The 22,032-nt window shown below is 53.2% G+C and overlaps 1 protein-coding gene and 1 non-coding gene across 2 annotated transcripts in view; both read left to right on the plus strand.

Annotated features, from left to right (window-relative positions):
* Window positions 1-22,032, plus strand: part of DOP1B (DOP1 leucine zipper like protein B) — a 75,197-nt gene that overhangs the window by 47,745 nt on the left and 5,420 nt on the right. The window contains exons 23-32 of the mRNA XM_090271679.1: window positions 5,223-5,278; window positions 6,702-6,806; window positions 6,898-6,964; window positions 8,504-8,648; window positions 13,915-13,997; window positions 14,233-14,342; window positions 14,449-14,595; window positions 15,630-15,691; window positions 16,549-16,677; window positions 19,880-20,016. Of these exons, the coding sequence (XP_090127805.1) occupies window positions 5,223-5,278; window positions 6,702-6,806; window positions 6,898-6,964; window positions 8,504-8,648; window positions 13,915-13,997; window positions 14,233-14,342; window positions 14,449-14,595; window positions 15,630-15,691; window positions 16,549-16,677; window positions 19,880-20,016 (1,041 nt within the window). The remainder of the gene's footprint in view (window positions 1-5,222; window positions 5,279-6,701; window positions 6,807-6,897; window positions 6,965-8,503; window positions 8,649-13,914; window positions 13,998-14,232; window positions 14,343-14,448; window positions 14,596-15,629; window positions 15,692-16,548; window positions 16,678-19,879; window positions 20,017-22,032) is intronic.
* Window positions 17,084-17,215, plus strand: LOC150020534 (U11 spliceosomal RNA). The gene has a single exon (XR_016513742.1). It is a non-coding gene; the product is annotated as a U11 spliceosomal RNA (small nuclear RNA).

Here is a 22,032-nt window from a genome sequence, read left to right on the forward strand (position 1 = left end):
TGGGAGACAGGGGCCCTGTCTTTCTGGGTGATAATTCTAAGAGAGGCTTGCAGGTCCCCAAGAAAGACATTCCTGGGTTATAGGAGGTGCATATACGTCTCAAAGGCACAGGGGAAGGATTCATAACCTACACTTTCCTTCACAGATGCTCTAAGAAAGGGGGATGCAGAGCCCCTCGGGCTGGCTGAACGGATGGCCAGTTAATTGTTTAGGTGCCTCAGGTTTTCTCAGGCAGGTGTTTTCAGGGGGCTGGTGGGTCCTCATCCTGGGGTCAAGGCCTTCAGCTGCTGGCAAGCATGCTGCCGTTGTTCACATCTCTGAGGACTGGGAGACGACAGAATCGTTTCTGCTAAAGGGTTCAGTCCTTCCAGGCCAAAGTCAAGGCCTAGCTGAGAAGAGGCCTTGGAGGAGTCCAAATAGAGTTCAGTCTGTTTTATTCTAGATTAATTAAATTGGTTTAAAAAACTGGGTATTTCTTTCAATCTTGAAATAATCACCTACGTTCAAGTGATTTAAAATTATATAGTTAGGAAAATTTAAAGACATATTCCCCAAACGAAAATGAATGGAATGGACAAAGTGATTATTAAAATATGTTACTCAGACTTCTGGTCAAGATGGAGGCATAGGTAGACATGCTTCACCTCCTTGTGCAACTGTAAAAAAAATTACTGCCAGATCTTAAAATCAAATAGCAACCAGAACCATCAGAAAATCGAGCTATATTTTATTTCCGACTTCCGGCCAAGATGGAGATGTAGGTAGACACACTGTGTCTACTTCCACAACTAAGAAGGAACACAACTACCTCAAAACTAGAGACAACCAGAAGTTCCAGGAAATCGAGCTGCATGGAAGTCCAACAAACAAAGAAATAGAGAAGAAATACTCATCCAGACAGGTAGGAGGGAAAGAGCCGGGGCGGAGAGGACACGGTGTGGTGGTGGTGACAGCAGCTGTGGCAGCCCAGCGGAAAACAAAGTCACACGTTAAAAAAAGTAGGAAAGGACACCTGGAGAGTGCTGCCAGTACCAGACCAGGTCGTGAAGCTCACAGATCTGACGCAGGGAAAATAAAGCCTCATCGATTCTGACTGTGCAGACCAGTGGGAGTTGGGGTGGAGGCAAAAACTGCCGGTCTCAGCAGAGTCCACTTGTTTAAAGGGCCCCCACGGTCCTAGAACATTCGCAGACCCACCCACTCTGGGAACGACAGCCAGGACAGCAACTAGAGTGGCGCCAGTCCCATACAGAAGTAGAAGAGGTGGCTGGAAAAGGGGTGAGTGCTAAGCAAGCAGCATTGTTCCCTCTCAGACCCTCCCCCACATACTGTGCCACAACATGGTGAAACGGGTCGCCCTGTATGGACAAATACCTAAAGCTCTGTCCCTTACAACGTAACAGGAGCGACAGCTCTACCTAAGACACAGAGGCAAACGCAGGAGCCTGTCAAGTTGAGGGAACAGAGAAGTATGGCCTAAAAGAGGGAGCAGATTAAGGTTCCAGTGGGACAACTAAGTGACGAGGAGATAGCCAACCTAACAGACACAGAGTTCAAAACACTGGTGATAAAGATGCCTACAGGCTTGACATATGCTTGAGTATGGAAGACGCACAAGGAAAGAAGTGAAGGCTATGCAAAATGAAATGAAGGAAAATCCACACAAAACCAATGGTGAAGGGAAGGAAACCGGGGTTCAAATCAATGATTTAGAACATAAGAAAGAAATAAACAATCAGTACAGAATGAAGAAACAAGAATTGAAAAAAGCAAAGATAGTCTTAGGAACCTCTGGGCCAACTTTAAACATGCCAACATCCGTATCATAGGGGTGCCAGAAAGAGAAGAGGAAGAGCAAGAAATTGAAAACTTATGTGAAAAAATAAGGAAGGAAAACTTCTCTAATTTGGCGAAGGAAATAGGCATTCAAGTTCAGGAAGCACAGAGGGTCCCAAACAAGCTAAACCCAAAAAGGACCACACCAAGACACATCATAATTAAAATGCCAAAGGTTAAAAAGAGCATCTTAAAAGCAGCCAGAGAAAAGAGAGTTACCTACAAAGGATTTCCTATAAGACTCAACTGATTTCTCAAAAGAAATTTTGTAGGCATGATGGAACTGGCAAGAAGTATTCAAAGTGATGAAAAGCAAGGACCTACAACCAAGATTACTCTATCCAGCAAAGCTATCATTTAGAATGGAAGGGCAGATAAAGTGTTTCCCAAACAAGATAAAGCTAAAGGAGTTCATCATCACCAAGCCATTATGTGAAATCTGAAAGGGACTTATTTAAGAAAAATCGGATCAAAACTATGAATGCTAAAATAACAAACTCACAACTATCAACAACAGAACCTAAAAAATAAAAATAAAAACAAAAACAAACTAAGCAAACAACCAGAATAGGAACAGAATCATAGGTATGGGGATCATTTGGACGGTTATCAGCTGGGAGGGGGAAGGGAAAGACATGGGGAAAAGGTGCAGGAATTAAGCGTGATTGGTATGTACAAAATAGACGGGGGGACGTTAAGAATAATATAGGGAAGGGTGAAGTCAAAGAACTTATATGCACGACCCGTGGACATGAACTAAGGGGTGTGGGATTGCTGGGGGGAAGGGAGGTACTGGGTGGAGGGGAGCAAAAGGAAAAGAAATTGGAACAACTGTAACAGCATAATCAATAAAATATACTTTAAAAATAAATAGGAACAAATAAAAAGAAAGAAGGAAAGAAAAAGAAAATCAAGCTATATGGAAGTCTGACAACAAAGGACTTAAAGAAGTCACATTCATCCAGACGGGTAGGAGGGTCAGTTGCAGAGACGGGACGGAGAGGTGGTGTGGCTGGGACAAGTGGTAGTGGAACGGATGGTCCCACATTCCCGTGTGGTGGATAAAAATCTGAAGGGACACCCTAGAAGCGAACGATCCCAGCCCAGGCAGACAGCATAGCCCAGGGTTCCAGCACTGTGAAGATAAACCCCCATTACCTCTGTCTGTAAAAACCAGCAGGCGTTGAGCAGCAGAAGAAACTGCTGGATTTTTGCGGCATACAGGGCCCACACGGTCTTAGGACATGCGCAAACCCCAGGGCAGCAATTGGAGGGGCGCCAACCGCATACAGGAGGTGGGTGAAGTGACTGGAAACGGGGTGAGTGCCAGGCAAATCACCAGAAGCCAGGCAGCAGCACTGTCCCCTCTCCTAGCCCCAGCCACAAACAGCCACAAAGCAGTGAAGCAGGTGGCCCCGCCCTGGCAACTGCCTCACACTCTGCCCACAACTTACAGGGGCCTTTGCTACATAGGCCACGCTACCGAGGGAATCAAAGCTCTACCTGATGCACAGAAACACAGGCAGGCCGCCAGATGGAAGGGGCAAAGAGGTAGGGCCTAAGTGAAAGAACAGAACAAAACCCCAGAAAAGAACCCAAGTATCCATCAACAGATGAGCAGATAAACAAAATGTACATTAATACAACGGGATATTACTCAGCAGTTCTGACACCCGCCGCCACCCGGATGAACTTGAGAAGGCGATTGTGCTGAGTGAAAGGAGCCCGTCACGAGAGGACAAATGTTACACGATCCACTTACGAAGTCTCTAGCGCAGTCAGGTTCCTAGAGACGGAGACTTAGAGCGGCGATTGCCAGGGGTGACCGTGTTCCACAGGATCATAGTTCCCGGTGGGGAAGAAGCAGCAGGTCTGGAGGTGACAGTGGTGGTTGCCCCCAAATGTGAGTGTGCTGAATGCCACTGAGCTGGCACTTTAAAATGGTTAAGATGGTAAATTTTATGTGTGTTCACCACGATAAACATTTTCGTAAGAAAAGGAATATTGTGTGTAGACACTAAGGTCATCACACTCAAGATGGTCAGCAGAAGCTGAATGTGGAATCAGAAATGTTTTAGGCTGCTTTGCACCCCGTGGTGAGAAAACGGACCAAGACTGTTTTGGCAGCTGGTGCAGCTCTGCCGGCCTCGGAGCAGGACTCTTCTCTTGGGGCCTCTCCTCTGGAAGGGCCTCTAGCCTGTGGCCCAGAGAGGCCTCTGCAGGAACGTCCTCGCTGGGAGGCCTGGCCCTGCCTGGCTCCTTGCACGTCAGTGACGCGCGGGACCCGGTGACCCGTCCCCGTCGTTGCCCTCGTTTGCTGAAAGTCAGCCTCGTGCGTCGGTGAAACTTGGGCCTCCGCCAGCCTGTGTTCTGGTCGGCAGAAGAGAGAAGCCTGCCTAGAAGTTGGTGCTGGGAGGCCAGGGCACAGAACCAGCCAGGCACTTAAGGAATCAACGTGGAATGACCACGGCAACCTCCACACGAAATGGAGGTCCGCGGAGGGTCTCCCACGAGGGTCCGGTAGTCTTGTTGCCCTTCCCTCGGATACATTAACATGAAAGTAACTTGACCCTGGAGGACCGGGGCAGGGATGCAGGGGCTGTAGGATCCTGTGTGGATCCCATGGTGACTGAGCGGGTGTCAGGCCAGGGGGTTGACTCTCCACCCTGGGGGCTGTCCTTATGAAGCGTGGCAGGAGAGCGGCCCCCGGCAGGCAGTCGGAGCAGGAGCCTGTAGGTCTTGTTTTCGCACAGTGCTCGAGTTTCTACACCTGTGGCTTCTACCTCCAGGCTAAGAATAACCAGGCCTTAACTAGGTTTTTGACTGTTCCAATAACAAAATCACATTTTGTGGTTAGTTCAGCCAATTAGCTCTACTTCTGTAATTTCTACAAATAGCTGTTCCCAAGCAAGGAGGAAACCAGTGTTTAAGTAATTCCAGCCCCCTGAGGTTTGGGAAGGTTGCCAGGGCGGGGCTTAAGGGGATTCCTTGAGCTGAGAATTAGAAGCTTTCATCGCTGGTCGTCTGTAGCTGGTCACAGGTGTCCAGAAGGGTCCACATTGGCCCCCACTCTTTGCTCTGGGGGCTCAGTTATAATCCCACATTCTCCCCGGGTGCCTGTGAGGGGCCCGAATGGGAAGGAGGGGAACACAAAGGGAGTGGCTCTGGAGGTTGACCTGAGGGGCACTCATGGTTAGGGGCCCCGTCGGATGCACTCGCTTTGGTTACACGCGGGGATACCTCCGCGTCCGTTGTTACGTTTGAAAGGGTCTCTCGCTGAAAACCTTCGCCTTGTTAGCATGTGGAACTTCTCGCTTTGCGCTGGAGTTCTGGGCGAGCCTCACTTCCTGCCAGCCTGGCATCACGGGCTCTGCTTTTCCTTCCAGAAGCTGCCGCTCGTGGATGTCCCGGTCCTGCAGTTCTGCTACGCGTTCGTCCAGAGGTAACGCAGCCCAGAGCCGCATCCCCGCTGCAGAGGGTGCGGCAGTGATTGCAGCTCATGCCGCCGGTCCCCGTCCTCACTGCTGGGGAGTCCGAGCGCGGCAAACACCCTCGCGGAGCCCTGACTGCGCCAAGGCGCAGGCTGCCCGGGTGGCCTCCCCTGTCCTCCTCCGGAGACCTGACCTGACATTTTAAAATCCACGTGCTGTCTGCTGAACGCTCCGTGTCAGCAAAGCTTTACGTGAGGCCCGGTGAACGTTCAAAGAAGTTTGCATTACACTGATACCAAAAAAAAAAAGTGTTCGAGGCCCACACGCCTTTTAGAAAAGGAGAAATGGTTGCGTTTGGGGCTTCCCCGCGTGCCCTGCCAGGCAGCTTCTGCCCGGGTTCGCGGCTCGTCTCCGCGTTGAGTAGGCTCAGTCGCGGGAGTGTGGGAGCCGTTCCGGCCTTTCTCTGGGGCCCGGAGGGAAGCCTTGCAGCTCCTCGGGCAGATCTCGCCGCGGCCCCTCCCCTGGGTGCGGCATCCTCTGCTGCGGCAGCTAGGGCCCAGACCCCCCCAGGAGAACCGGGGTCCTCTCCGTCTCTCAGGGGTCTCTCTCTAAGTAAATCTGACAGTTTAAGCCCCGGGGGAACACAGTTCACGTTCCGCAGTTCTCCCCACTCACCACGTCCTGACGTCCCGGGGAGGGAAGTCGCCGCTCAGAGCCCCAGGCCCCCCTGCCTCTGGGGTTAAGTCCAGACCAGTCTGGACCCTTGACCCCCAGCATCGCGTTAGCTCTTTCCCCCTGGAGTTACTGAGCTGTCACGGCTCGTGGTGGCTCCCGTGGTGACAACAGCGGTGTCTGTTACCGTGGCCCCAGGGACACAGGCGCTTCCACAGCAGCTGCAGATCAGATGCCGCCATCCTCCTGCAGAGGGGGGCCTGCCACGGTCGCTCAGGAGCCAGTCGGGGACCAGGACACGAGCCTGGGCCCCCCTCCCCCAGCGGTGGCTGTGCTGTGTGACCTCGCTTTGTGGCAGCAACCCCGAATCTTCCTCCCTCCCCATGAGGCCTGGCCTGAGGGTTGCTGAGTATCAGCTTCTCGTGGGTGACTGTCCCCAGTGTCCTTGGAGGAGCCGAGTGGGGGTCTAGACAGGCCCAGATGCTCGAAGACGGTCCTCTGGGTTAAGACTTATTTTTATGGAGGAGCAAACCAGGAGCATCTGATTTGGCGGCCAGGGGATTTCAGGTCTCCCAACGCCAAGTTCTTGCCAGAGACCGAAACCTCAGCCTGTGTCCATTGTGCTTTAAAGGACTAACAGATCGGTCGTGTACGCCCTCTTCCCTCCGCCTCCCAGCTGTCGGGACCCGAGATCGGCTTGGAAGGAAACGTTTTGTTTGACTTGCTCACGGTTGGGTGTTTTTCCTGTGTTTCTGACACTAGACTCCCAGTCCCAGCCTTGCAAGAGAACTTCCCCTCCTTGTTGGGTGTGTTAAAGGAGTCTGTGCAGCTGAACCTGGCTCCCCCCGGGCACTTCCTGCTTCTCAGGTAGCGTGACCCCCTTCAGTGACCCCACCTCTGCTGGAATGTATCACATTTCTGCAGCGTTCCTGGTCTGAAGCCCGTTGTCTCTCCACAGCATGCTGAACGACTTCGTGGCTCGAACCCCCAGCCTGGAAAGCAAGAAGGACCAGAAAGACCTGCAGGTCTGTGTGTGAGAAGCGTAGCAGGTTCTTACTGCCCCCGGGGGCCGTCCGCCTCCGAGGGTTTCGTGGTGCCCCCTGGCAGGATCGGCTCCTCTCTCTCTTCAGACCACGCGTGTTCGCAGGTCTCACTCCCTCTGCTTTTGTCCTCAGGGGGCTTGGAACTTTCCTGGCGACGGTGCTCAGCTTGAGCGTCTGCTGGGGAATTTCCCAGCTGCCCTCTCCTGTCCGCTGTTGGCACGTGTACATGGAGCTGACCCTAGGCGTGATGGGCATAAGTAACTTATCTCCCTCACACCTTCTTCCCCTCCCTACTTAGCGCAGGACACACTCATGGGAAATTTCAGGAATACTGAACATTAAAGGCGGAACTTACCCAGAGGAGAAGGAAAGTCTTGTTCTTACAGTGGAAGCAACTCTGAATAGATGTAGCGATGGAGTTATAAAACAACTCGTTTTTAAGCCGTTATAATCACTGATGGAAGGGCTTTTTGAGTCCAAGACTTTGCTGGAAGCTGGGATGGATGTTTTATGGCTTTGGCAGTACTACGGCCCGTGGTCAGGGTCTGCTGGCACCTGTGAAAGGTCTGTCCAGGCCCCAGTGCTGAACCACTGCGCGTCATCAGGAAGCCTTTGGCCTCGACTTGGAGAGAAGAAGCATCATCAGCGTGCAGGCGCCGCGCCCGGTCCTGGGGCAGCACCTGCCCAGGCGCACCTGGAGGCCCTTTGCCTGTAGCCAGCCCCTCCCCCTGCAGAGCTTTGGGCTCGGGCGCACCCCCTCGCCACCCAGCAGGCAGGTGTGCTCCCCCTTCACGCCCAAACACAACCGCCACCTGCCGGGCTTGCAGGGGAGTCAGGATCGTTTGGTCCTCAGGTATCAGGAACCTCCAGCCGCGCCCAGCTGGTGATGCTCGGTGACACTGGCCTGAGGAGCTGCCCGTGTTCCCGCCTCTCTGTCCCCACTGCTAGAGCAAATCCTCCGCTCATCGGACCCCTGACGTGGGTGACTCCTCCCTTCACCCTCATCGAGTCCATTTCTGTGTTTTTTCCCCTTGTGATATTGTTGGAGGTTCATTCTAGCAAAACCTCATGGTTCCAAAGAAAGCAGAAAAGTAATCTGCTGGGTGCAGTGTGCAGCCGTGACATCCTATTTACACTGTTTTCTCTCCATCGGCCGGAGCCGTGTGTACAGTCAGCCGCTCCGTGCAGGTGGCTGCTGAGCACCTGCATGTGGCTCGTCAGCTGCAGGTGCCGTCAGCGTAAAGGACACAGCGGTGTCAGAAACAGCCCCACAGAAGAGAATGCGGAACGCCGTTAGTTATTTCTGCGCCGATTCCGTGTCGGGGCTCTTCTGGGTACATTGGGTCCAACATGACCAGCATGTTTCTTTCGACACCTTTCGCTGCGGCTCCTGGGAAACGTCATACTACCCACGGGGCTCTCAGGGCCAGCTCACATCGTATTTCTGTTGCATGTCTTCCAGGGACTTCAGGTCCTTTTTCTTAACGAACTGCCTTTCCCCTTTCTCCTGATTCCTCCTAGGAGGTCACTCAAAAAATCCTGGAAGCTGTGGCGAACGTCGCTGGCTCCTCCTTGGAGCAGACCAGCTGGCTGAGCAGGAACCTGGAGGTGAAGGCCCAGCCTCAGATCCTTCTGGAAGAATCTGACGCCGAGGAAGATTTGTGCGGTAGGTGTTGAAGGGTCAGAAAATGATGCCTGCAGCCAGCTGGTGGGACTGGTTTCTCCTTAAAAGGAAACTCTGTTTTTACTTCTTAGAACATATTATACATGTAATAAACAGGCGGGTCCCACTAATGGTGTCCGGAGTAGCGTGCTGGCGGGTTAGGCCCTGACAGAGCCACGGAGGGAACTTCTTGGAGCAGTTTGCATGGACTTGGTGATAGACATCTGCATGGTGTGTGTGTGCGTGTGTGTGTGTGTGTGTGTGTGTGAATGTATGTTTCCGTGTGTGGAGCTGCAGACAGAAAGAGCATAGCAGCAGAGTTGTCAGGCAGTGTACACTGTCTTTCATTCCCGGCTGGTCGTTTGTCATTGCCCGGGATGCGAAGGTGTTATAAGGGACAACACACAGGCCGGGCACAGCCTGGCCTGGTTACTAGTTAGCTTGGGGCTTCCTTGGAACACAGTGAGGCAACTCATCCGTCTACTCAAGGGACCACTGGTCAGCCAAACATTGTCCTGGAAAGAGTCTGAATTCAGTGCAGTAGTGTAGATGGTCAGTTGCCGGTGCCCCAGAGACCACCAGACAAGTCTGTCGGTCACGCAAACCTTGGGTTATTGGACCTGCAGTGACGGAGGAACTTGGCAGAGTCCAGGAGCGCCTCTTCGGGGGCAGTGGGGGGGGGGGGGGGGCGGAAGTGAAACCGAGGGCAGCTCCCGGCCCGGCCCTGCTGCCACCACAGCTCAGCCGGAAAGCAGGGACAGGGCTGGATGACAACTGCTGTTATCACTGGGAGAGGCCAGCAGGCTGAGAAGGCGCGGGTTAAAGCCCTAACAGCCCCCCTCCCTACCGTGACCTTTCAGAAGCACGTTTGTACAGGGGAATGTGGGGATTTGGGGGGGGGGGCATTCCTAGGGGGAGCGCAGACGCGCAGAGGAGCTGTTTCTCTCGGGAGCAAGGGGAGCTGATGGGGAGTCGCACAGCCTCTCCCCGAGCTCGCTCCCTTTGTTCTCCCTGCTGGCCTTTGACCTTGGCGCTCCCCTCCTCCCCGGACACCCGTGGTTCCTGGCCAGGGAGGCTGCGTGTGCTCTGGTCAGGGAGGGGAGGGGTGACCGCGCGCTCAAGTGTCCTTGCGTGGGGGAGATAAGGCTCGCAGCCCCCAGCTGCCCGGGAGTCGCTCAGGGTGTCTGGCCTTGTTTAACTTCCTTGTCTGCGTTGCCCCATTCCACCCGCCCAGGAATGTTCCCAGCTTCTCCCTGCCCTGCCTCAGGAGGGTCTCGGCTGAGTGGTCTGTGGCAGATCTCTCTGTGTGGGACCTGGCTGGGACCGGGCAAAGTGAGTGACAAAATGCCTCTGGACCGGCAGGCACAGCGGAGGGCGGGGGCCAGAGTGGGTCTTGCTGACCATACGGCTCGTTGTGATACGCAAACTGTGTCGGCTGGTGTGTAGTTATTCTTTCGGGGCTACGTGTATCTGAGAGGAAGTAGTCATCTTTGCTGCTAAGCAGGATTATTTCACACAGGGACTGGAAAGTGTGTCCAGTCCCAATATTGCTTAACGTTGGACGGGAAAACCGGCCTGGGCTCAGTTTGATTTGCACAGGGCAGAAAAACACACGAGTCCTCAGCGACCCAGTGCTCACCACAGAGCAGGTGTTGGAAGCTGTTCTAGCAAGTTCGTTATCTGATTATCATCAGCAATAGTGACGTCAGCAGCAGTGACACAGAATTTGTGGTTTTTACTCCACGGGGGGAGAAGTGTCGGGAAGGTGGGCTCTTTCCTTTTGCAGGTGTCAGAAATCCACTTCCCACTGACAGACACAGAAACCACACAAGACGGGCTGCCTCACGTGGGAAGCGCAGGCGTGGGTGCCCGGTTCAGGCCGGGCAGGCGCAGGCGCCCAGATGGGGTCAGTCAGGTCTCACGAGGGGACTCTGGTTGGCTCCTTGGGCCGCGCAGCTGACCCGGAGTGGGGGAGGGAGGACCGGTGCACGGGGCCACGGGAGCCGGGCTCCCACCCGAAAGGGGGTCTGTGCCCAGAGGAGGAAGGGGCGCTGGACAGGCCGTGGTGCCACCCCCAGCCCTTCTGCCTTGTGTGTTTAGTATTTGAGTGGTTTGCATAAGAAAAAAAATAATTATACTCTGCAGTGAAGATACTGGTATACTGTTACTGGCTGATACAAACCGATGACTATGCTTCTCAGGCTGTGCTTACGGTGTTAGTTGTTCTAGAAAAAGAGCTCTTGCATCTCCTTGGCTAATTAGCCCTCGGGTGTTTCGGTCACGTGTGCTGATAACAGGGTGACCTGTGTCTCCACCACCTGCCCCGCTGTGCTGCCGGTGGCCAGTCGAGGGATTGGGTCTGGCTTTTGTGCAGTAATTACCTTTACTGTAGTAATTACCTGATTTGATTTTAGAAATCATAGTATTCTAAAAGTATGTTTTTAATATTTTATTTATTCTTTTAAGAGAGAGGAGAAGGGAGGGAGAAAGGCAGAGAAACATCATTGATGGTGTGTGCCTCTCGTGCGCTTCCAACCGGGGACCTGGCCTGCAACCCAGACGTGTGCCCTGACCGGGAATCAAACCGGCGACCCTTTGGTTCACAGGCCGGCGCTCAGACCACTGAGCCACGCCAGCCGGGGCGGCAGTCACAGCATTCTGCAGGCTGAGGTGACTTGAGCTTCTCAGGAAGACGTAGTCTGCACAGGACAGCGCGCCAGGGACCGGGGTGTTTGCACCGCAACCGCGTGCTGCTCAGTCCGGGGCAGACCAGGCGTCCGCACCGTCCCCCTGCCCCCGGCACGGCAGGGGCTTCCAAGGGGCGCGCGTTCCGCTCCCGGAAGTTCGGTGCATGCAGAGCTGCGCACGCCCTCACGTGTAAACGTGTGTCTGGCATGTGCCGCAGGCCGAGTTCTGGACGCTGGTGCCACCACGGCAAACAGACAAGCGGCCCCCCCGCCCCGTGGGGCCGTGGAAGGCGGTGATCAAAGCCAAACGCACACAGGGCTCTTTTCACCTCTCCCGCAAATCTGAAATGGTCCCAAGCAAAAGTGTTTTTAAGGGCCAAAAAAAGCAAGAATGCTACCGAGAGAATTTCAGGAGGCTCTTCCTATTCTATGGACATCAGAGGAAGGTTGTAACCAGGGGCTGGGAGGGAGGCGGGGTCACACGAGAGGTTGCAGAGCTTGTCCCCCAGAAAAGTGAGAGGCAGGCTCGCAGAGAGCTGGGAAGGCTCCGCCCGGAGGGGAGGCCAGTTCCCGGGGGTGGGGGCGGCCGAGCCCGGGGAACCCGGGGAGGCGGGAGGCCGGTCAGTGCGTAGAGCAGTGACGGGGGCCGTGCCGGCTCTTGAACACGCCACTCTGGCTGCCGTGAGCAACAGCGGCCATAGGACGAGCGCGGGAGCGGGAAACCCACTTAAAGGGGCTTTGCAGTGGGTTGGGCAAGAGCGCAGGTTGGCTTGGAGGTGGGGGCGATGGGGAAGGCGGACAGATTTCCGTGCAGAGTTGGTGGGGTTTGTGGGCAGAGCACGGGTGGTGGCTGGAAGAATGGTCAGTCCGTGGCTTAGGGTTTTCTGGCGGAAGCAGTTACTGAGGCGGGGCAGACTGCAGCAGGACCATCTGGGTAGTGAACTTGAGCCGGGTTTTGCACGGATTACACGGGTGCTGTCTGGGTACGAAAAGGGACCCGAAAAGACAATTAAGCATTCACCGAGTCCCGGAAACTACGAGAGGAGTGTCTCAAGGAGGAGGGAGGAGGAACACAGTGACAGGCTGTTGAGGAGTAGAGTAAGATGAGGACAGAGACGCACTGTCCTTCTCTGACCACGTGCACGCCCCTGGGGACACGAGCACTGGATCGGAGCGGCTGGGGAAGAGCAGGGGAGGCAGGAACAGAAGACCGTGTCTGCACGAAACTCTCTGAGCTTAGTGGTCAGTGGGACAGTAACCGGGGACACCTGAGGACCAAGGACCGTTTTTTTGTCATTTGGAATTTATTTTTAAATTGGAGTATGCCAAAGCATATTTGTGTGGCGATGGAACGGCGCACACAGAGGAAGAGATTAATACCAGAGAGAAAGACGATTAGAAAGCAAAGCCCTGCCCTGGGGGCTCAATTGGTTAGAGCATCATCCTGATACACCGAGGCTGTCAGTTTGATCCCAGGTCAGGGCACATGCAGGAGTCAGCCCGTGATGCGTGAATCCCTGCAACAAGAACTCGATGATTCTTTCTCTCTCCTCCTTCCCCTCTCTCCCCATCCCTTCCTCCCTTCCTCTCTCTCTAAAAAGTCAATTAAAAATTATTTTTAAGAAAAGGAAAGAAAGCAAAGCTTGGTGACCACAGGGCCGGGATTAGTATCAGAAACGGAAGTACTGGTCTTTGCTAGGAGCCGGGGGCACGTCTACTCCAGCAGGAGGCCTGGCAGAGAACGCAGGTGTAAATGCTCCCGGTCGGTAACCAGGACGGTCAGACGGGAGCCCCCTTCTCATTGCAGCGGTTTTCTCAGGGAAGCATGAAGCGAGGCTGCCAGCCGGGAGGGGAGGGGATGGGGGACACGCAGCCTGCCACCCAGGGGGTTATCTGGTCCCATCAGGTGTCTTCCGAGATCCATGCGCATGAAAGAAAGCAGGATCGGTTTCAGAGCCCTCAGCCACCCAGAACTGCGCCCTTCTCTGAGGGAGGACTTCCGAGGGGGAGAGAAGCAAGAGGCAGGGGTGTTGGGGAGGCCAACGCAGGTCACGGGGGGCGGGGTCAGGGGCGGGGGCGGGGTGAGGCAGGGAGGGCCCCGGGGCCCCGTGGGCAGTGGAGGCAGGCAGACTCAGGGTCTGGGGCATTCAGGAGGTGCCGGAGCGCATTCCGGGAGTAAGTGGGCAGGAAAGATAAAGACGTGGTCCGACCAGGAGGCATGACATGGAGGCTTTGGACATTGGTGAGGCCACGGGTGTGACAGTGACAGTGTCAGTGGGTGGCTGAGCTGGAGCAGCGTTGACGATTTTTGGAAGAGAAAAGGTCGAGGTCCGCAGAGGTCAGGCTGTTAGACGGATCACCCAAGGGAATGCTGACGTTTCCAGGATGATGAGAGGGAGGAAGACAGAGCTGGTGCCGATTTATTTAAACAAAATATACAGATCATCCGTCACCGAGAACAGTGCCTAAGCCATATTCATATACACAGTCGGTATGAAAGGCGAGATCTCATGGCTCCGTCCATGCGGGCGGCAGCCGGGACCCGTCCCGCAAGGTCACAGCGCAGGTGCCTCTCTGGTTAGCAGATGCGGCCGCCACTGCGACCATGGTGTCCGCCTCTGCCCCTTCGGTGTACAGCGTGCAAGCCCTGTCCCTCCTGGCAGAGGTAAGTGCACGCCTGCCCGTCATCCCTTACGGAAGCGACTGCGCCCGAGGCTTTGGGACAGCGTGACTTCTCGGGTCGGGGAGCGGGATGGCACTGTCCCTGGGGAGCCCCGTCTATCTCGGCCTCAGGCTGCACCACGGCGTTTTCTGTTACGCTGTGTGTCCCCTGAGGACGAGATTTCCCACCACCACTGGGCTCAGAAGATTTCTGTTTCCTTGCGATCCCCTTCTTCTAGGTTCTGGCCTCTCTCCTGGACATGGTCTACCGAAGCGATGAGAAGGACAAAGCCGTGCCTCTGGTCTCCCGTCTGCTTTATCACGTGTTTCCTTACCTACGCAACCACAGGTAATGGCCCTCCGTTGTAGCCCGCCCCTGGACCGGACGCACCTCGTGGCTTTCCTCGGCAGGGCAGTATCTGGTCTTGACCTTTCTCCCCTCTGACCCCCTGTAGCGCCTACAACGCTCCCAGCTTCCGGGCTGGCGCGCAGCTGCTAAGCTCTCTGAGTGGTTACGCCTACACGAAACGAGCCTGGAAGAAAGAAGTGCTGGACTTATTCCTGGACCCTGCTTTCTTTCAGATGGACACGTCCTGTGTGCAGTAAGAAATGCTGTCCTGATCCAATGTTCCCTGAGTCTCCACTGGAAAAGGGGGGGCAGGGTTCTTGTTACACAAATGACTCTCCTACCTGAAAGGGCAGCAGAGTTAGCAGACACCCAGACCGTAGGACGTAGGACATCCCAGTCACAAACTCCAGTGTTAACTGTGTACTCGAGGGAAAGGAATTCAGTCTTTCCAAAGTACGAAGGTACTTCTTTTTTTTTAATCAAAACAATCCCAATTAAGAGCATATTATCCCTGAAGAGCTTACTTACGGGGTCCCAGCAGTTCTTGGTCCAGCGCTGGTTTGTCTCGCAGTCATGGAGTATTCGGCACCGCCGTGTCCTGGTCCCGCGTCTCAGCTCACCCACCACAAGTCCTTTGTGGGCCCTTGAGCCGCCAGGCCTGTGCCGGCCGCTGAGGTCCACAGAGATGCAGCTGCAAAGTGAATTTGCTGCATCTTTCCCTCGGAGGCCAACAGAACCACTCAGTGGCTATCTTCCTGGTGTGACCGAACGTGTCTTTATTAATGGAGGGGACAGAGGGTGGAGATGGGTCAGCTTTGCCGTGTGGCCTGGGAGTTGGCCCAGCCACCGCCGTCCCAGGGGCTCCCACCCTGTAATGCTGTCGGCCTTCGGGAGCCCACTTGAAGACGTGTATTTGTCTTCGCCGCCCCCCCTTCTTCCCGTCAACACAAGCGCATGAGCATCACGCTGTGGGGACGGGTCTGGGGGCAGCCCTTGGCAAAAGCCCAGGCCCTCGCCAATTAAGTTTCCTTTTCTGGTAAAGCGGAGTTATTCGTCGTCATCCGTATTACCCATCCCGCTGTCCATCCCCCGTGTGGAGGTTGTGAGTGAAAAGCTTTGGTGTGGCTTTCCCATATACAATTAAAACGACTCATTTCGCTAACTTTTCAGAAAGTAGTTTTTAGTAGATCTGAAAGGGGCTTGGTCTTTCCTTGAGGCTTTTGATCAGACTCATCTTTTGCATATTTAACTAATTTTGCTACTAATTTTGCTTCTTTTAATGTGCAGTTGGAAGTCCATTATTGACCATCTTCTGACTCATGAGAAAACAATGTTTAAAGATTTAATGAGTAAGTTCTGGGTTACGTGCACATAAGTCACACTTTAAGGGACCGTGACTTTAAGGAACCAACGCCACAGTAATCAGCTCTGACCATGGGTTTCAGGTCTCCCTCAGGCTTTTGTGTGCCGTCCACGCCGCAGGCTGTAACGTGATGGGCATCACATGTCGAGGCTCAGTGAGGGAGCCTCTCTGGGTCCTGCCTGCGGTCAAGCTGCCTTCGCGAGCTTTTCTACAGCTTTATTGTGGAGGGAAACTTTGAAAAGTTATGCTAAGTTTATCATTATTTATTAGGAGTACTTTTCTTCTCTCCCTTATCATTAACTATCATTAAAGAAATAAGTATTTTTTAAAAGATTTTACTTATTTATTTTATCTATTTTTTTATTTTTTAGATTTATTTTTAGAGAGGGAGACAAACATCAGTGTGTGGCTGCCTCTCATGCACCCCCAACTGGGGACCTGGCCCGCAACCCAGGCCTGTGCCCTGACTGGGAACTGAACCATGACCCTTTGGTTCCCAGGCCGGCGCTCAGTCCACTGAGCCACACCAGCCAGGGCTTTACTTATTTATTTTTCAAGAGGAAAGGAGGGAGAAAGAGAGAGAAATACTAATGTGCGAGAGAAACATCAATCGGTGGCCTCTCACACGCCCCCAACTGGGGACCTGGCCCGCAACCCAGGCCTGTGCCCTGACCGGGAACAGAACCAACGACCTTTGGGTTCACAGGCTGACGCTCATTCCACTGAGCCACACCAGCCAGGGCAGAAATAAGTACTTTTTCAAATAAACATAGAAATAATAACTACAAGCCCTGACTAGTAGTTTTCTCACTAAATGGAACTTATTTCCTACATTTATTCTAGACATGCAGAGCAGTTCCTTAAAACTATTCTCAAGTTTTGAGCAGAAGGCCATGCTGCTGAAGCGCCAGGCGTTTGCTGTCTTCAGTGGCGAAGTCGACCAGTACCACCTTTACCTTCCTCTGATACAAGGTAGGAGCGCCGACAGCGCCCGCAGGCAGACCCGCGGGAGGCGGGGACAGGCGGGCGGGCGGGCTGCTGCGGGGCCCGGCACGTTCTCGCAGAACGTTCAGCTGTGCTCTTGGCGGGGTATTGTCGAGGGACTGCAGGAACAGGGCCGTAAACTGAGACTGTTTGTAAAGCCGATGGTCATCATGCTGTTAGTTTTTAGGAACCTGACCGTACGAGGTTCCTCCTGCAGTCAGGATACGTGGAGTTTACGACACCGAGGCCAGTGAGCGGGAGGCTTTGGGAGAAGTGCCTGATTTCTCCATAACATACTCACTCTATTGTTCTGTCTGCCTCAGAAACGAGTCATTGTGGATATTGTACCTGATTTTGAAGGTTTTTTTTTCTCCTTATAAAATATCGGTGTGTAAAAAAGGGCTTCTGTCATGAGTGGCACATGCAGGGCGGCTTGATTATTCTACGTGTGGAATTGACATTGAGATTTCAGAAGCACGATTTTTTAGTATCTGGGCAGCTAATGATCATTGGTCCTGGCACCCATAAATTAATTAATTAAAATAAAATAAAATATTGGTGTGGCAAAACAGACCTTCTGTTTTAATTCACTCTCCTCCAGACATGACAGAATTCTCAACTAGGAACGGGTTTTCCCTAAGACTCATAGCCTGTGTGGGATCAGATAAAACTCATCCAGTTCTCAAAGGATTTTTGTTTTCTCTTATGAAGACTGTTGTCACAAACGACCTTATAAATATTAGAATTATGGTGTAAACCCTTTCTGGGGGCCAGGTTATTGAGGTGTCACGTAAGCCCAGTGGAGGTCACCCTTCGGTTATACAGGTCTGTGAGGTGGTGTAAACAGTCGCACAGCCGCCGCCGCCGTCGGGACAGAACGTCCCCTTCACCCCAGAGAGTTCCTTCCTGCCCTTAGCCAGCCACCACTCGGCCCCACCCCAGCGACCCCCGAACTGCTTCTGCTCCCCTGGTTTCGCCCTTTCCAGAATGTGACGTAAACGTGATCAGTGTAAGTAGGTGTAGCCTTGAGTCTGGCTTCCCCCACTTGGCGTGACGTACCTGAGAGCCGTCCATCCTACTGTGTTCACCAATAGCTGCTCCTTTTTACGACGGAATGACCCTCCGTCCTGTGATTCGTTTACCAGCTCACCCGCGGGAGGGAGTTGGGGTTGTTTCCAGGTAGAATTTTGATACGAATTGTAGCTCCGTCGGCTCGCAGGGCGCACGCCCCCCCTGAGGGCTCTGCGGCAGCACTGGCTGGCCGCCCACGCCCCTGCGCGGTGAGCTGTTTGCAAGGCCCTGTTCTAGTTCAGAACAGCGGCGGCCTCCCCAGTTGTCGATAGGACTAGGACCTTCCTTACTGGCGACACTCAGATAGCTTTAGACCGCAGCTGACGTAATGTCAGCACGTAAGGCCCAGAGGCGATTTTCACCTCTCCCTGTCCTGTGCAAGCAGGCATTCAGACGCTGGCGTAGCTTTCCCGAGGGGCTGGAGGAGGCTGATCCCATCGGGGGGCGGGGATGGCGGTGAAGGTGACCGCAGCCCTCCGGACTTTGGCTGGAAGCAGAGTCTAAGCCGAACTTGGTCACCTTCCCGCACCGTGTGGAGGGAGAAGGGGCAGGGAGCCCCGTGTCCGGGAGTCCACGAGCCATGGGCCCGAGGTCCCAGCGCACTGGGGAGCTGGCTCTCCCCGTAGAGGAGGGAAGCGGGCGGAGGACTTGACCCTGGCAGGGTTTAAACGCCCAGTGGTTCCGAGAAATCATGCCTGGGAGAGGGGGAGAGAAGTACGGGCAGTATACTGCTATTTACATTAGATAGTCTGTTATATGTAAAGCATGTGTAATTATACATGTGTGTGTAAAATGAAATCAGTGTCACACTGCCTTAAATAGGCAGGCGGGGCTCTCAGTGGGGAGGGATCTGAGCGAGGACGATGTGCGTGGGGTGGGCCCTGACCAACTCCGCACATCTGGGCCCAAAGTGACATAAGTTTTCCATTGATCACAAAAAGAGCTGCAAAAAAGCCCAAAGCAGTTCATTTCTTACAAAAAAGGAAAAGGGCGAAGTGCTGCTTGTGTAAAATGAGGAGGAGGACAGACTTCACCCCCCACGGAGGCCCCCGATCAGGGCCCAGGTCCGCTTTGAAAGTCCAACTCTAACGAGTCCAGCCTTCGTACGATCTCCGCATTGGAGTCTGCTGGTTGTCTTCTCACAGTCCAGTGAGACTCGGCATCCCAGGGAACAGTCTTCTCTGGTACCCAGGCCGGAATGAAATTTAAAAATTAAATTAAAGGAAATAAATAAAAAAAAAAAAAACCTCAGGGAGCTCACCTCCAGGTTCCTTGCTGGTCCTGCCGCCTGTCCTTCGGCGTTCAGTGTTCCGCTGCTTTAGGTATTTTGTTCTGGGGCGTTTTCTTCTCTGTTTCCATGAGGGAATGGAACCAGACTCAGAAGCCAGCTCTTTAAAAGCCCCGACGTGTTTGTCAGGTGCCTGAGCTGGGCACGTGCCCTTTTTGTCAGAGCGCTTGTCAGGGTGGGGAGCGGCACCCCCGTAAGCTCGCTGAATAAGGAGACTCTTGCCTGGCGTGGCTGTTCACTGTAGCACTTTGGGTTCCTAAGAAACCTTAAATTACAAGGAAAAGGTCCCATTGTAGGAACAAGGATTACAATAGACAAGCGGCAAAGATTTTTGGGCTCCACAGGAGTTTAACTCACTCTTTTCCCCCGCAGGAGTTAAACTTTACCAATTAAATCTGTTTCATGCACTCACTCCGCCCCCTTGCTTCTGCCCACCGAAGTGTGGTGTCACCTGCCAGCCGGTGTATTGTTGTTCTGGTCCCCTCACTCCCCAAGGACTGTCTTTGGTTTCTGTGCCTCATATTTCATATTCTTAGAAGAAAACGCAGGGGGTCACTGAGCCCACGCTGAATTCCCGGCTTCAGCCAGCAGGGTGTGCCTCTCTCTTCGGCTGTGGCCCGGGCTGAGAGCCACGGTCATCCCTTCCGCTGGCCAAGGCCGCGAGCGACGGGGAGGGCTGGGCAGACCAGGGCGCAGAGCCCGTCCCGGCACCCACTCCTCACCCTGGGCGGCGGGGCGGTGTCAGGGCCGTGACGACTCGTTTGCTCTGCGTGTGCTCAGACACCCAGAACTGCACGTTTGTGTGACGTCTTTGACCTCTTCTCTCCTTAGAACGCCTGACAGACAATCTCAGAGTCGGACAGACGTCCCTAGTTGCTGCTCAGATGTTTCTGTTTTTCAGAGTTTTGCTGCTAAGGGTATCTCCTCAGCACTTGACTTCATTGTGGCCAATAATGGTCTCCGAATTAGTAAGTATGGGTGTTGCACCCCGGAAAGCAACGTCGGGGCTTTTGAAAACGCTTCCTCGGGGATAGTAACCTGTTCCATATACTCGTGCGCCTCCGGGCAGCGGGGCTGCGTCCTGGGAAGTGAGTCGTCCTGGGAAGCGAGTTGTTAGGCGCGTCTGTCGCCGGCAGCAGGTCCCGGTGTGCGCTCGCCACCCGCCAAGGATGGCGCTGCCCACCGCTCCCCGGGGCCCTGCGCACTGCCTGCGCCTCCCGGGCCGCGAGCCGGTGCCACACGTCACTGTGCAGAGCGCCACGAGTCACTCGGGCGCAAGGGAGCCCGCGGGGGACAGCCACGGGGGTCACCCGGCGCAGTGTGGACCTCAAGCTCAGTTTACAAGGAGGAGGACAGGCTGACATAGCAGGAACACCCAGTAAACACATAAACCAGTAGCATTGTCATTTATTACCATTATTAAATATTGTGCACTGTCCCTAACTGTACGTGCCACACTGTGACAGCGGGCAGTGCAGTGAGTGTGTTTACAGCAGCGTCCCCACAGACACATGGGGCCTCGTGGTAGCTCTGAGGTCGCTGGGTGACGGGAACTTCTCAGCTCCGTGATAATCTTACGGGACCACTGTGGTCTGAGCCGTCCATCGCTGACCAGAACGTCACTGTGTGGCACGGCCGTACATCTGACTTTATCTGCAGAATTTCCTATCAAGTTGGTAGCGCTCATCAGCTCTTGGTTAAATACAGAATGTTTTATCTTACCCTGTAATCCTATTTGATCTCTCAGAAGTCAGTTATTTCAATTAATTTGTACTGTTTTTACCTGCTTTTTAAATATATATGTTTATTAAATGTATTAGGGTGACATTGGTTAATAAGACCATGTAAGTTTCATATACATATCTATCATTAGTTGCTATTTTTAAATGTTTCTTTTCAGTTTTATTGAGAAGTAATTGGCATACAGCAGCACATAGGTTTAAGGTTACAGCACAGTAGTTTGATATGTGTTGTGAAATGATTTCCGTAATAAGTTCACTTAATCTCCGTTATCTCATGTAGATACAAGAAGAAAGAAGTAGTTTTTCCCTATGATGAGAACTCTTAATATTTCCATATACGAGGAGGGGGACCTAAAAAAACCCTGGAATTTATTTATAAAAAATTGTGTGTTTATTCTTATATGTTTAAACTTCAGTCACCTTCAAAGTACTCTCCATGGGAGAACATATTCACCAGTACATCTGACGGGGGGTTAATATTTAAGATTTGCAAAGTACTTATAAAAGTCAACAAAAAAAAGCAAACAACCCAATTCAAAAATCGGCCAAGGACCTAAATAGACACTTCTCCATAAAGGACATACGGATGGCCAGTAGACATATGAAAAGATGCTCAATGTCACTAATTATCAAAGAAATGCAAATTAAAACCACAATCAGATATCTCACACCAGTCAGAATGGCCACCATTAATAAATCCACAAACAACAAGGGCTGGCGAGGACGTGGAGAAACGGGAGCCCTGGTGCCCTGCTGGTGGGAATGCAGACTGGGGCAGCTGCTGTGGAAATAGTATGGAGATACCTCAAAAAATTAAAAATGGATCTGCCTTTTAACTCAGCAATCCCACTGCTGGGAATGTATACGAAGGAACTCCAAACGCTAATTCAGAAGGACATAAGCTCCCCTGGGTTCACTGCAGCGTTTTTACAATCGTCAAGATACAGAAGCAGCCCAAGTGCCCATCAGCGGATCAGTGGATGGAACAACTCTGGGATGAATACTACTCAGCTGTTAAAAAAGAAGAAGAAAATCTTACCCTTTGTGACAGTATGGCTGGACCCGGAGAGCATTATGCTGAGTGACATGAGCCAGTCAGGAAAGACAAGTACTGTTGATTTCACGCATACGAGGAAGCTAATGAGCACACTGCACTAACCAGGAGACTAGGGACAGACTCAGATGGAGAGCAGATGACAGCTGGGGGGGGGGGGGGTTTGCAGGGGGAGGGATCAAGCAAAA

The sequence above is a fragment of the Furipterus horrens genome, unplaced genomic scaffold (assembly GCF_987537825.1).
Source record: "Furipterus horrens unplaced genomic scaffold, mFurHor1.1.pri manual_scaffold_1, whole genome shotgun sequence".
Taxonomy (NCBI): Eukaryota; Metazoa; Chordata; class Mammalia; order Chiroptera; family Furipteridae; genus Furipterus; species Furipterus horrens.